Source organism: Petaurus breviceps, unplaced genomic scaffold (assembly GCF_028583685.1).
Source record: "Petaurus breviceps papuanus isolate PSGF00001 unplaced genomic scaffold, PetGlider_PUasm1.0 90352, whole genome shotgun sequence".
NCBI lineage: Eukaryota > Metazoa > Chordata > Mammalia > Diprotodontia > Petauridae > Petaurus > Petaurus breviceps.
This window is the reverse complement of record NW_027187228.1, coordinates 454137-469788: the sequence shown is the minus strand read 5'-3', so window position 1 is coordinate 469788 and position 15652 is coordinate 454137. Positions and strand designations below refer to the sequence as shown.

Here is a 15652-nt window from a genome sequence, read left to right as displayed (position 1 = left end):
AGGGCATCTTAATTTCCATCAGAAGCCTTCTCTGTAACCATTTATTGATGGCTGCTGTTATTATTATTTTAATTAAATATGTGTATGGAGGGAGATGTGAAATTAGTGGGTGGTTCCCCACAGTGCTCAATGATTGTCTTTGAGTTGCTGATAGCGTGGTCTCCACATCTGCAGAGACCAGCATTTCTCCTGCCATGCCATATCATCTATACCTCACCAAGTGTAGCAAATTTTAAGCAGATGACTTATCACAAGCTATTTGTTAACAATAGCCAATGGAGCTGCTGTCAATTTCATTACAGACTGCAGCAGAATGAAGGAGCTGTAAGAAAGGCCTTTGCCATGGGGGGGCAACAGTGGTAAAAGGAGGAAGGAATGGAGGAATAAATGGGCTAAAATCAACCAGCCATGTGGGCCTTGTTTTACAATCTTATTACACAGAAAATTTCAAATCTGAAAAAATTAAATTGCTACTCTGCCTAGGGACCCTGGGAAGGAAAACTACACTCAGGAGAAGCCATGTATAACTTAGGATAACAATCAAGAACTGGTCTTTGTTCTCCTAAAATAAGATTTAATTTAATCACAAGGAAGAGAGAATTCAGGTTCAATCAAAATGTATCAGTTCTGAGTGCCTTTTTATTCTGCTATATAGAGAAAGGTAGAACATTGGCATTTATGGACAACTCCAGACTAAGAGATCAATGTATCTTTCCCTTCACTATGGGTTTCCTTCCCTGTCATTTTTCCCCCCACTTATCAATAATTAAAATCGGCAGTGTGGGCAATAAAAATCACATAATTTTAAGTGTAAACTTTTATAAAAATCTTCCTTGCACATTATGTCCATTGTGTGTCAATCAAACCATCAAGAAATTTGTTCTGTGCCTCCTCCCTTCCTTGTGATTCACTTTTCTTAAAATAAAAGCAGTCAAGGGGTGGCCAGGTGGCTCAGCAAGTAAGAGCACTGGCCCCAGTGTCGGGATGACCTGGGGATCAAATCTGGGCTCAGATACTTAGCACCACACCCAGAGATAACTGGCTGTGTAACCTTGAGCAAGTTACTTAACCCTGATTGCTTAAAAAAAAAAAAAAGAAAGCAGTCAGACACTGCTGCTGCAGTCCTGGTCACTTTTAATTCATCTGCCTCCACAACTAAGTATGCGTAAGCATGTGTGTGTTCTACATTAGTTAATTTCTGTTAAGGAGAAAAATGATATTGGAGTGTTTATATGGCTTTTTCCCTCATTCTTTAAAGTATGTCATTTGTCCCTCTGATTTAAAAATTAAAAAAAAATATTTAAAGTAGCATCAACATAGATATTTTTTAACCTAGTACTACAAACTTATCTTAACAAATCTGTTATCAGATTTTCCCATGTTACTTTTCAAAATTATTCTTTTTAAATTGCTGAAAGACCAAACATGAACTTATTCACTTAATTGCCTCAACTTCCTCTAAACCCCGTATTTTTCAAAGGGGCATCCCACCTCTCTCACTTCTGCCAGGCTACAGCACCCATAGATCCTTTCTGAAGCCATCCCTAGAAATGATTATACCAGAAATCTGAACTTACGTTTAAATAAGAAATATCAATCTATCATGTCTTAGAATTTCAGTGGAGTCCCTAAAGCACTGATTGTCTAAGGTAATAAATGTGCTGTGACATTTTTCCTTTTGTTTTCTTATTACCTTAATTTCCAAAGACATTGCTTCCCTTCTGTCCCCCCAATTCATCGTACCTAGGGAGCCATCCTCTGTAATAAATTATTTATTTGTTTTTTTCTGGAGGGCAAAAGGGGGTTAAGTGACTTGCTTAAAGTCACATGGCTAGTTTTTGTGTTAAGTGTCTGAAGCCTGATTTGAACTCAGGTCCTTCTGACTCCAGGGCCACCTAACCACCCCATAAATAATTTTTTCTTAAAAAGGAAAAATAAATATTTGAACAAATCCTGAAGAGCTGAGTTTAAATTCTGCCTCAGACATTTTAACTATATGATCCTGGGCAAATCATTTATAACCTTTGTCTGCCTCCGTTTCCTCATTCGTAAAACGGGAATAATAATAGCACCTACCATACAGGGTTGGGATACATATGTAAGTACTTAGCAAACCATAAAGGGCTATATACATGCTAGCTATTATCAACCAAGTCTTATAATATGAGGAATCAGTGCTTTTCTTCTTCTTTTTTTTTTTTGTTTTTGCTTTTTTTGGAGGGCAATTGGGGTTAAGTGACTTGCCCAAGGTCACAGGGCTAGTAAGTGTTAAGTGTCTGAGGCCAGATTTGAACTCAGGGAGGAATCAGTACTTTAACTCCTTGAGGAATCTAGTGAAGATGGGGGAAACACTACAAGAGGGAACACTTCTATATTGTTGTTTTTTAAGTTTACAGAAGGTTCATAAGTTTGCCTTTAACAAAATGAGATCAAAAGTTGAATTAAAAAAAACTCAAAAGTGCGACAAAGTTTTGTACCAATTCAATTATCAACAGTTATACTTTTAGCTAAAAGAAGGCATTATGATCACTTCATATCAACTTTCTAAGCTGTGTTACCTCTCCCACTCAGAACATGTCACTTACTGTTGCACTGGTCACATGCGTAGATCCTTCCTTCCAAGGCCTCAGTCTCTGTGAATTTGGCCAGCATCTCTGTCAGCATGCACTCAGTCTGGTTAAAAGGGACAAGTCCTTTTTCTATGCAATGATAGCGCTCAGGGAATTCCAGGGACAGATCCCAGAAGGGTTCAATGGTATTGGATTTATAATTGCATGTTATGCATGTGACCTAGAAGTGAAAGGTTTACATGCAAATTATATTACTCCCTTGCATCTGACATAAATTTTGCTCACACCTTAAGAAAGCCATCTAAATTACCCTGCCCCAAACCAGGTGTTTTTTGTTTTTTAGGGGTTTTTTTTTGTGAAGTTGACATAAAAAGAACAAAAAAAGTGATTAAGAATCTGGAGCGTGTTATTTCTCTGATAGGTATTTCTGCTATCAGTGGGTATTGACTAAAATTTAAAGACCACATGACACACTGTTATGGGAATAAGAATCTGAAGATCTTCCCTGCCCCTTGGCCCTTTAATAGGCTTAAGTGACTCTGAGAACCTTCCTTGATTTGAGAATATACTCTGCCCCCTAATAGGCTGAATGTGCTCACCTGGAGCCTATGGAGGGAAGCTTGTTTTTCAGGAATGGCCACACCTTGTTACTTTGTGATTGGGCAGTGTTTCATGAAGGTTGTCATGGTCTCTGATCCAGGAGAGGGCTATATATACCCTCATGTGAGGTTTTGCTCTGGGGCTCACTTTGGGAAGAGTTGTGATGTGGCCAGATGAGACTTTGGGCAGCCGTTGAGCCCCGCCTCCCTCCTCCCCCTCCCACCCAGCTTTGAAAACCCAGATGTTGGTGCTTCCCTCTCTGGTAACTAAATAGGTATGGATGTAATGGTCAGACAGTGGGAAGCCCTGTCTGTTGATCTGTCTCTCTGCTTGTAACTTCTGTTTGTATTCTCTGATGTTTGATAGATTAAAGTAAGATTGTTAACCCATTTTGAGTTGCTTTCCTTTAAAAAAGCAGATCTAAGAACTTATGCTAGCAACCACCCTGGGTAGGCTAGGGTGCTTGCTGCTACACACACAGAGAATATTAACTCCTGAAGTATGTCTCTATGTTGCAAAAGTACAAATGAAAAAGGAATTATTCACATGTGAATCATTGCCACATACATGATGTTATGGCCCACAGAAAATTCTGGTGTTAATATCTTTTGCAAAAAAATTAAGTCTTTTCCTAACAAATACACTAGTCAAATCTGACATTATGCTCCACGTCCGCAGTCCTCTACCTCTGCAAAGGAAAGAAAGATATAGCATAGCAGCAATTGGAAACTCTCAGCTTTAGGTAAATTCAAGCAACCCACCCAGGGATCTTGCATTTCACTTCAGATGGTAGGCTCTTTAATGACAGGAAAAAACTTCTGACTTATATCAGGATTTCCTCCTCAGAGCCTGGCCCAGTGCTTGGCATATGAGGAAATTTTTTTTTTAATTTTAATTCCAATGGGAAAATATATTACTAAAATGCCATGTAACCTTATTTTTCATACATACTTTAATACATTAAGCCTACATATAAACAAAGTATACGTAAGTTCCTAAACTTTCTTTAGATGTACTATTGGGCTTTTATTTCTATCTTCTAAGTATTACTAAAATAAAAAAAAAAAAACACTTATTTTGAGACCACTATACACTCAAGGAACATTATTTGTTTGCTTGTTTCCCTGGGGTCCTTCTAGCTCCTAGCTGGAATGGCTAGTATGTCATAGCTCTTTATCAGTCTGTGATTATGATCATATTTAGCTATTGTGAGAAACTTAGACCTGCAGAGTAGGAAAGAGCTTCTTTTCCCAGCTGCTTTGGGACCAGGGCTCCTAAAGAAGTCTTCATCATTTCCTAAAACAGGCCAGAGGCAGGCAAGCCATCTGTGGTCATTTATAAATAAAATAAGACAGGTTATGTAATAAGAATCAGAGATGGGGAGCCTGAATGTTATACAAAATATTTTTTAAAAACACAGGGCATGCATCTAAGTGTGTGAGGTGGATTCCTTGGGGTGTGTAGGAAAAGATGTACAAGAATTGCACAGGATTATATGGTATGGATGAATTGCAATCAACAGAAGCAGAAAGTCGTCTACTCAAGTGTTGATATAGTAACAATCAGGTTAAAATCCCTGGCATCCGTTTGAAATTTAGTGTTAATTTAGTGACATAAAAGTGGGGCAAAAGGAGACAGAAGAAATGTTCAACAAGACAGTATATATTGATTTACCACATTACACTCAAAACAACAACAGAGCTCAGATCTTTCCGCATCATATTAACTTTCCCAAAGCCTCCATAAGAACCACACAATGTCTGTCCCTGGTGCTGATCAGGAGCAGGGTAGGGAGAATGAAGAAACATACCTGACTGAGCAGCTGCCCGTGAAATATTGTGTTCACCACCTTCAGAACCTGCTTGGTGAGTTTTCTCTGGGAGAAGGGGATGAGGATCCGACGCTTGGTTCCCTCTGATTCTAGCTCCTGCTGGACTTTATCCAGCAGCTCACAGAGAAACTCCTGAGCATCTTGCTGGTCATAGCCCCGAAAGGCAGGGATCAGGCTCCAAACAGAATGGAGCATGGCAAATGGAGATACCAGTGCCCACTTCCCAGACCACATAACACGGAAGAGGGTATGTAATTCATGACAGAGAGAAATGTGCTTTGAACTTGGCTCCTTAGGCTGTATTAGTTCTAAGCTCCTGTTTATGGAGGAGCCACCATTCAAGCCAGTGGGTAAGCCCTGCCTACTGCATGGCTCAATTCTGTCATTTCTTGCTGACTCATCATCAGCAGATCCATTTGCCAATTTACCTGACATCTGAGATTTCCCATTGGCTGTTTTGGCAAGCAGTTCTTCTGTTTCACAGAGGTCAAGGGTCAAAAAACATTCTCTGAATTTCTGGAGGTGACTGAGCACTTGAAGTATAGAGTTCATATAACAGGTGTTACCCAGGTTCCGAAGACCGGTCACACCAGGAGTCACCATTGGCTTACGGCGGATGGAATAAAATGCCTTGAATTTGCTGCTCTGCACTCTTCTTGAGGTAGGGGAACTCGTTGCTATCTCTCTGAACTTCCTGGGAATCAAATTTGCTTGGTGAACATGAGAAAGCAGCCTTGCACTTTTCCTGGGTGGGGTGTTGGCCAGTTCCTCAAGGAGGCGGCGCTTCATCTCCTGCCTCCGCCGCCTTGCAGCCTCTTTCTTCTTCTCCAACTCCTCTATTTGCTTTCTTTGCTCCAGTTTCTGTTGGCCTCTGGTGCTCTTTTCAAACCAGATCCTCAGCGCTTTAGCCAGCAGACACTGGCGTCGGTGCCACAGAGCTGTCAACATCTGGGGCTGTCCCTGAGGAGCCTGCTGAGGTTGGAACATGTCCTCTCCTGAAGCCATCGACCGAAGCATCCTACCACTCCTCACAGACAGATGCTGCTTCTGGCTCCTAATTGCTGAGAGAGTACTTCTGAGCAGTTTCAGATCTCCTTCAGGGTTATCATTCAAAACATAGTCTTCACAAAGGTAACAGAACACATAGAGATCATTGACTTCCATAGCCAATGGGTGTCTGGTTTCTTCAAAGTGTTTAAATGCATGTTCCTCAATGTATCGTCCACAGGCCACATGAGAGCACTTCAGACATGCCCAGACAGACTCTGTGGTTTTACATTGCACGCAGTGCCACTTCTGAGGATTCAGGATAGAATGGTCCTGGGCGAGCCGTAACCGCCCTACATGTTTACATCTATCCATGTCTTACAGAAATCTCCACTTCTTTAACCTGGCAAACAAGGCAAAAAAAAAAAAAAAAGGTACCTCAGTGCCTCAGTGTTATTTTCTTTTTTTTGCGGGAGGGGAGGGGGACTTTTTACTAAAATATTCCCTTATCTGTTATTATTAGTCATCACAAAAATAAGGCTCCTATAACCCTGCAATATGGTATCAGGATGATAATGAAGAGATTAAGATCCCTCAAAAAAGATAATTAAGACACAATAGGGAAACCATTCCTTTGGCTCAACTTTGAAATTATAATTCAATTGATTATTTTAATTCTTGAAAATTCTAGCTGATACACAAGTCTAGGTGATTGATTTATTGGGTCCACTGTGCTCTTTAGAAAAGAGATGGAGAAGGGCGGCTAGGTGACGCAGTGAATAGAGCACCAGAGTTCAACTACGGCCTCAGACACTGAAAACTTAACTGGAGCCCCTATGACTTTGGGCAAGTCACTTAACCCCAATCACCCCTCCAAAAAAAGAGATGGAGATCAACATCATATGTCATGTGCCTGTGAAATCTGAACTGTGAACTATGAAACTTGATGAACTGGTGAAAACCTCTATATCTCTGTATCTCATTACTGATCTGGTGGGGTGAAAAGTACCATAAGAGTAGAAAAAGAAGAGCCAGGAGACAATCAGGAGGTACTCCAAATACAATTTTCTATGAGGAAGATTCCCTAAAGCATTCTCCAGAAGTCAAGAGAATAGAAATGAGAGAAAGGAATCCTATACAGAAAAACCTCTAAAAGAAGTAAATTTGATGGTTCATCCTAAGTAATCAGAAAGGAAAAAGTCCTATTCACAGAATTCAAAGAATCATGCTCTTTTTGACTCCAGCTAGAAGTGATACAAGGGGCAGGCTGTCAGCCAGTCAAAGTAAAATTGTCATGTCTTCTTATAAAGAATACTTATACACTCTATAAAAGGGGATGGGGATTTTTTTTTTTTAAGCAATTAGGGTTAAGTAACTTGCTCAAGGTTACATGGCCAGTTATTTCTGGGTGTGGTGCTAAGTATCTGAGCCCGGATTCGATCCCTAGGACATCCCGACACTGGGGCCGGTGCTCTTACTCACTGTGCTACCTGGCTGCCCCGAGATGGGGATTTTCACTATCTTGGCTGAAAGGATAGCTAAATAGAGGAGAACTGGATGAGTTTAACTGCTCAAACAAATTATCTTTTTGTTAGCTATTGGTAGTAGGGCAGAGGGACAATACAAGAGTTCCAGCTAATGTACACAAAAATTAAAGTGGCTCTACAAATGCAAGGTAGCAAGTATTCTTGTTTCGGAAGACTGAAATGGTTTGGTCTTTATCATAGTCACATCAGTTTTGCCTGTTCAAGAACTAGTTTAACAAATCTTCCCAAGTAGAAATACAAATTTGAGAACTACAAAGAGGACAAAGTCATCATTTGAGATATTAAGAGAACAGGCTTTCCATATTAAAAATCCTAAAAGTGATTTCTGTTCATAACCCAAAACAGTTTCTTCCTATTTCCCCTTTATTTTCCAGGAAAGCTCTCTTTTTTTTCTTTTCCATTTATGGCAGGAAACTTAGTTCAAAAGAAAGAAGCTATGACTCCTTCTGTATTCTCTCTAGTTGGCACCCCTAGTTACCCTCTCTGCTGTCCTATATTTTAGCTCAGCCCTGCTGACAGATCCCATAGTTACCAGATGGCCTGCCTACTCCCCACTGCAATCTCCTCTAAATTGCCACAATTTGGATACCCTACTTCGTTATTGCCCCATCTTAGACTGGTTAGAGGGCATAAATATATTTTTAAAAATTCAAAAATTTTTTCTTTGAATTTCACTATTTCCCTTCGAATTCTCATAAAACACATGCATTTTCAGTTTTCATATATTAATTTTCATTGATATGTTGCTAAATTTTCTCAAGTCATTTACATTATGTTTCAACTAGACTAAAATTATAGATGTAAGGCTGAGAAACTGGCTCCTGTTTTTTTTTTTTTCCCACAACCCCTAGAATTTTGTTCTATATAATTTTATTCAGTGCCTGCCAAGATTGAAGTTTAGGATCAAAGCTACACTCCCAGAATTATTCTAACTTATTGCGTGTACATACCACATTGGTAATGAAACATCATTCTTGTTTAGGTTAATATTGTGAGTATGCTGATGTTCAGGCTTAGACATACTCAAACTAAGCAAAACAATATGATCTGAAAGGCTAAAGTAGTTAGAAAATATTTACTTTGTGCTGCTATCACCAACAAACAGTACAAATTCAGAGGCTGGCTGTATATAACACTCAAAATGATCTAAAACTCATTTACTCACTAAACTAAAAAAAAAAAAGACAAAAGTAAAAAAAATCAAAGAGACTAAAAATTTCAGAGTTAATCTTCATGCCTTCGACATTCATGATTTGTAAACATTAATCTAATTCCTTTTACAGGTACACAAACTTTTGTAGAAATCAAATAAAGAATTTTACTTCTAAAATTCTTCCCCATAAATTAGCTCAAGGGTGAATTATCTTTTATTCATTCAGGGTCTTTTGCCTATCTTTTTTCTTGATGATTCAGTACTCACTGAGTCATATTTGTATTTCCTCTTCTTTGTAACTCAGAACCCGGGGCCTGGCAAATCCCCATTTTAGCCAATAGGATCTGGCAGGTGTTCAGGAATTTAATTGGTACTGAGATCTTTATCACATGAAACACAGCACAGCTTCAAAAATCTACAGAGAGAGAATAGTTTGGTGAGTAAGTTACGCATGAATGTAACACCCTGAACATAGCTGTTTAAAAGCATCTCCCTTCTATTATTATTTTTTTCTTAAAGAAAAACAGAACTAGGTTAGTAAAAATATAAAACCACCTCACATTCTGCCATGGACATCTGTCAAGTGGAAAGCGCACACTGGAATTTCTTTTTTCTAATTTTATTTTCTAATATATAAATCTGTGGATCACATTCATATTTTCCTGAACATCCTTTCTCCCCATTATAAGTCTGTTGTGGTAGCTGACTAACCTGCCATATGGCATAAAATCCACACAGGGAAATTCAGGGATGTTGTAAACGGCACCACTCAGATTTGAGTCAGGCAGAGGGGAAAGGAGGGGGATGGAAGGTGGATTTGATGCTGATAACTAAGCTCTGCATTTGCTAATTCATCACAGAATGGAAATCTCCCAAAAGTGGTGAGAAACACTCTTTAATCAACATAGAAATGAAGAGAAAAACAAAATTCCAATTGACTTTAACCTAAGAAAGGAAAGGAGAAAAGGGATGAATGGCCTTTTTTTGAAAACCAATAATGCATTTACTCACCTCTCACATATACTCTCAGTATTTCAAACTAACACTCACTGACAAAAAGTGGAGTCCAATTTTACACATGTGAAATGTACAGCTTTTCATTTAGATTCCCAAAAGTTGCAATGAGCCCCTCTCACTCCAGCTTAAAACACATGCAGTACAGCATTCAGAAATATGGTCCGAAGGAAACCCCAAACACAGCTTATGGGGAGCATAGTTACAATGTAATTAGGGAAGGATAAGATGCCTTGCAATAGTTCTAAGATGTTAAGAAGATTAACTAAAAATTGATATGTGCCATGTACACCCTGGATAGATCTAAGTCGGGGTGGAGGGCGGGGGAGGGAGAACAAACCTCTGATACAGTAAAACTAGCTTTTGCTTTTTAAATACCTTGTGTTTAATTTAAACCCCCCCCCCAACATATCTTTATTAATCTGGTATATGTAATACTAGGCAAATGGCAAATATTTTAAAAGATAATTAAACCTTTTCAATTCTTGTCTTTTGTTCTGATGAGAGACTTGTAGAGTTAAAAAATCTCCATATGAAATAACTGAACCACCACAATCACCCTTAAAAATTCTAAACTGAAATTTTGATTTGTCTTTTGATTGGGTAATTCTAATTATTCTTCAATATTAAATTTCCTATCAGTCTTAATGTCTAAATACATCCTTAGAAATGAAATTGTTAAAAAAAAAATTAAGTGGAACGATTCTACTTAAAGGAGACTTCCATTCTCTGCCCCCTCTCTCCCGCACCCCCACCCCAACCCCCCATACTTGTCAATTTCCTCTAGGTTCTTACACTAAGGACTATGGAATAATCCTATCTGATCTTGGTAAGACCAAGTGGCATAAATTCTGGTCTGAAAAAGAGACGACACTATGGTTACATGCTGACAGCCTTCATTTACATAAAAAATACTAATTATGTGGTATCATCAACATCTGTGATTCTGCTCACTGCCATATGCAACAGTGTTGGATCTGTTAACCCTTAATTCTACAAAGTATACCAAAAATTACCCCTACCACAGAAAACTCTAAAGGCTTGCAAGGAAAAACTAATTCAGGCATGGGAAATGGATTTTAACAAGTAAAGTGATACTATGATAATGAATCTGGGAATTCATTAATATTACCTTTTCCAATAGCTAGAAGGAAATCTCAGTTTAATATCAAAATATTATTACATTTTAAAAAGGCAGGATTAAAATAATGAACCTACAACATTTAATAAAGCAAATGAGATGAATCTTGTATTATGCCTATTTTAGGCCCTTTAAGCATTTTCTTAGATAGTTACTAATATCATGAAACAGTTGCTTTGACTTCTGTTTTAGGCCAGGGGGAAATCCATAAAGCCATCCATAAAGCCTCTAACAGTGTGATAGCAGAAAACTAGAACTAGAGGAAGAAAACATCTTTGTGAAAGAACCCTTGAGAAGAAATATTAGTTGCCAAGTGTGCTCACAGATTAATGCATTTTCAAAGAATCATAGAGTGCTAGAACTGGAAGAGATTTTGAAGAGTCCATAGTTCAACACCCTGGCTAATATCTACAGCAGGGAAGAAGTAATAGCAAATTAATTAGGGTCCTATTCACGCTTCAATTGCCAAGGCTAATCACTCTGTCTGACTAAGATAGTCACCCTTCATTAAATCGACCAGTAGAATTACTGAATAAATAATACTGTATATCAGTTCTCATAAATACATATGAATTGCAGACTCTTCCATTACACAGCATGCATCCAGGCTCAGACAATACTTTAAAATGCAACTTTAGTATCAACATCATCACTCTTATAAATACAGAAATGAAGCTACTAAGCCCCAACTAAGTAGAACATGCTGAATTATACTTTTTTTTAAGCAGAGGTGGAATTTTAGTAGAATTTACATTGATCTATTGACACCCTCTTTGCCAGGCTCACCTGTGATCGTAACCATGAATTTCTATGTATATATAATTTGTAAGATAGATGGCAATAGGTCATGCAAAACTTATGCAAGATTACTCAGACCACGGCCATAGTAAAAAAGAAAAAAAAAGTAAATCTAATGAGACACCACTTGCAGTCATAATCCTAGCCCCACTAACATGATGTTCTGACATACTAAGTTAACTAACCAGTTTTGCTTTAACAAATCATTATCCTTCACAATGTAATTTGCTTAGAATGGATGATTTCTAAGATCCCTTCTAGCCTTTAAGTTTCTGAGTTATATATTATCAGTCACAATAAATCTTTTTATGTTGTTATACTTAACTGTTCAATACAATTCAAATAAAGGACTATATCCTCAAACCTGGGGATATAGACAAAAATGAAAAACAATTCTTTGCTCTCAAAGAGCCTACATTCTACTGGTGTGTAGATTCAACACACAAACAGATCAGTAAATACAAGATAATCTGAGGAAGTTAAGAACACTAACAACAAGGGGAATCAGGAAAGATTTCACAATGGAGGTGGCATTTGGCCTAAATCTTGAAGGAAGTGAAGGATTCTAAGATTTGGAGGTGAGGAGAGAGTATATTTCAGGTATGAGGGACAGCCTATGCAACAGCAAGGAAGGATGTGCTATAATTTCGGCTTTTAAGGAACAGCTTCACATGTAAATGTGAAGTGGGAAAATGTCAAATAAAGCTTGAAAAGGAAGGCTGGGGTCAGCTTGTGAAGGGCTACAACAAATGTCAAAGCTGAGGAGTTTGTATTTTATCCTATACTCAACTAGGAGCCACTACTGCCTCTTGAGGAAAAGCTAACTAGAGCTATATGAGTGCATTAGGAAGATGATTTTGGCAACTGTGTGGAGGATGAGCTGGAAAGGGGAAAGTCTAGAACTGGAGAGACCAATTAGGAAGCTATTACAAGAGACAAGGCAAGAGGTGATAAAAGCCTGAATTAGGGTGGTGATCGTACAAGTGGAGAGAAGGATAAGAGAGAAAAGGGAGAGAGCCTAGAGAAGAAAGAATTAACAATACCTGACAACCGACTGGATATGGAGGGGTGAGAAGTGCTGAGGAGTTTGTGAAAGGATTATGAGGCTGCAACAAAAATAGTAGACTGGAGGAAGATAAGGTTTGGGGTAAAGATGGTTGAGTGTTTGGGATATGTTGGGTTTGACTTGTTCACAGGACAGTCAAGTAGAGATGTTCAGCAGGCCCCTGGGGATGTGGGATTAGAGCTCGAGATTAATTAGGTAGGAAGAGAGGTGAGGAGGCAGGAGGAGCTAGAAACAAGGGCCCAAATAGAGGTGTGAACTTTGGCAGGGACAAGGGTTACTTCTTCATTAGAATCTGAAGCAAAGAATGAGAGAATGGGGGATGATATAGAAGGATTTTGATCTACAAAATAGGGGAGAAGGAGTTTATGGCTGCCCTCTATTTGCGTTAACTACATTTCATGGGACTCTACATTATGGAGGATTGTATAATGTGTACAAACAAAATTTATTTTATTAATAAAATGAAAAAGAAAACTGCTTGCTTTCTCTTGCATGTTTATGGAAGAATTCTCAAGCTTTAAAAACATTTCTGTTATGTTATTATTTAGGTTTTGTCCTTTCTTTACTAGGAATTCAGCTGAGTAGAGACTTGTTGCAGGAGGGAGGTCTAAGAAAACTCTTGGATATCATAAATCTATTAAAAAACATGTATGTTATAAGATACATTTCCCTGTGAAACTGGCAAAAACACACCTTTTTAAAATACCAAGTCTTTGTAAACAAATAACAAACCTTTGTAAACAACTAATTTTCCACCAAATAGTGATAAAACAGCACAGGGAAGGCAGTCCCCTAAAGAGAAAGCTCTTCAGTTTCAGCACTGCTTGGGCAATTTTCAAGTTATTATCCCAGGAAATCAATTTTATTTTGTTTTGCTTTTCCTTCCAAAGACTACTGTGTTCTTTCCTCCCAAAGCATACACTTTCCTCATTATGCCCTTTTCAACATAACACCGTCAACCATTTAAAGTGCCTAGCCTATTTTATTACAGCATCAGGATATCTTTGGGTACAAACTATGCACAAAATAAATTATAGGCACCAAGGTTCATTTTAAAATTTAGCAAAGATCTAAAGTTTGCTCGTAGATCTGACTTCTACAATTTTTCCATTTCACTTCCATTTTTTTACTTCCTCCTTCCTCTTCACTTTCTATCACTTGTACAAGGCCACACATATCTCTTAACAACTTTGGTCACCAAAGGAACACAATTTTTTTTTGTATCTGGGCTTTGGGTTCATTCTTCAATCCTAGGAACAAGCCATTTTCCTGGCAGTTACCCAAACTCTAAGTGGTATTACTAGTTTTTGCCCCCCAAAATCTCCCTAAACTATCTTCTCCCTTTTCAAGAAGTATAACTAGCCCACAAATCAACTTCAATGAGTAGCCTTTGCTTTTAAGACTGCCCCACCTACTTTATGGACCTACACTGTCTCTAAAAGTTTCAAGTTCTATCACAAATCTGCCACCTTTCCTCTTGAATCATAATTAGTCTACATTGGTGGAATTAAGATCATATAAAATTTCCAGATGATAGTGAATTTTCAGGCAAATATCACCATAAACAATAGTGTCTCTAAAACCGAATTACATTTTAATTACTCTGCCCCAAATTAGATTGGGATTATGTCTAATCTAATTTGACTTTTAAGGGAGGTGAGGTTTAGCTACACAAATTCCCGTAATACATACAGAGCTCAGGCAGTCCTTACCTTATGAATCAATTCTATTCAAAAAGTTTGTTTCTAAGTCAGTTGTTTGGAACTAAGAATATGTTTCCCCACAGAAACAGGATGTCTCACAAAAGCCTGTTTAAATCATAATGCACCTTAAATATAATGTCAGTAGTACCACTGAGTATCCAACCACCATATAACAATATTTCTATGAAAATAAAGCACTCACACCTTCAAATCCAAGAACCCAGGTCTTCCAGACTCTGAGTCCAGTGCCCTATGCACCATGGTGCCTTCATGAATATGAAGAATTCAGAGAAACCTAGAAATGAAATGAATTAAAAAGCATTTTACTAAGCACTCAATTTACAAAACACTGTGTTAAAGTGATGGGAATACAAACACCAAAGCAAGACAGTCCTTGCTTTCCAATAGCTCACGTTCTAAGGGGGTAGACAACATATATAGAAGGTTTTTGCTGCAAGTCAAGTGGAAAGGTCCCATAGTAGAACAGCAAGTCAGATGGTAATGCATCTTCTTTAATGTTATTCCCACGACTACAAACTACATTCATTTATGATGTTGAACCATGGTGGAGTTCAGAGGATTTTTCTTTTTCCAGATCTTCAGTAGCTGTGGCTCCTGCAGAAGTTGCCAGGTTGAATCTGCACAAGGGGTAACCTTAAAGAGAGGGTTTGTGGTCAGGTTTGGGGGAAGGGGTAGGAATGCTGTTATTTCCAGGTTTCTTGGCCACAGTATCCTGGGTTATGTCCATGGTCTGAGGAGAGATGATAGTTAAGGTAGTGCTGGTGGTTTGACTTGTGTGGCAAATGTCATCTCCGTTCTCCTTCACGGTACTGCTTATTGCTTCAGCTAGGCTGGCTTGCCTCTCTTATAGTTGGCAGATGGTAGGAATGGTTGGCCCCTTCTCTACAGAAGTTGCTTCAATGAATTCTGGTGACAGGAATTCAGCTAGAAGGAGAACCAGTAGTCTAGGGGTGGGGAAGAGGAATGCTGCTATTCTCATGATTCATAGGCTTACCTGGCTGTTGATGGCAATTCATCAGTGATTGATAGTGGTGGCAAGGATAGCATCAGAGATTATTTCCTTTATGATAGCTGTGGGGTACATGTGAAAGCAAGGACAGTGTCATGGAGGAACACTACTATTCCTAGGGTTCTTGGCCTCACTGTCTTGAGTTATCTTCACAGGGGTCTGAGGAGAGGTATTAGTCAAGATGGTGGTGATATTTTTACTTGCCTGGCACA

General features: G+C 38.5%; 1 protein-coding gene across 2 annotated transcripts in view; it reads right to left on the bottom strand.

The window, feature by feature from the left end:
• USP49 (ubiquitin specific peptidase 49) overlaps window positions 1–15652 on the bottom strand; it is a 124699-nt gene that overhangs the window by 4293 nt on the left and 104754 nt on the right. For both annotated transcript variants that reach the window (XM_069108318.1, XM_069108319.1), the window contains exons 3-5: window positions 8956–9103; window positions 4981–6391; window positions 2586–2790 (exon numbers count right to left, since the gene is read on the bottom strand). In XM_069108318.1, the coding sequence (XP_068964419.1) occupies window positions 2586–2790; window positions 4981–6363 (1588 nt within the window). In that variant the 5' untranslated portion in view covers window positions 6364–6391; window positions 8956–9103. The remainder of the gene's footprint in view (window positions 1–2585; window positions 2791–4980; window positions 6392–8955; window positions 9104–15652) is intronic.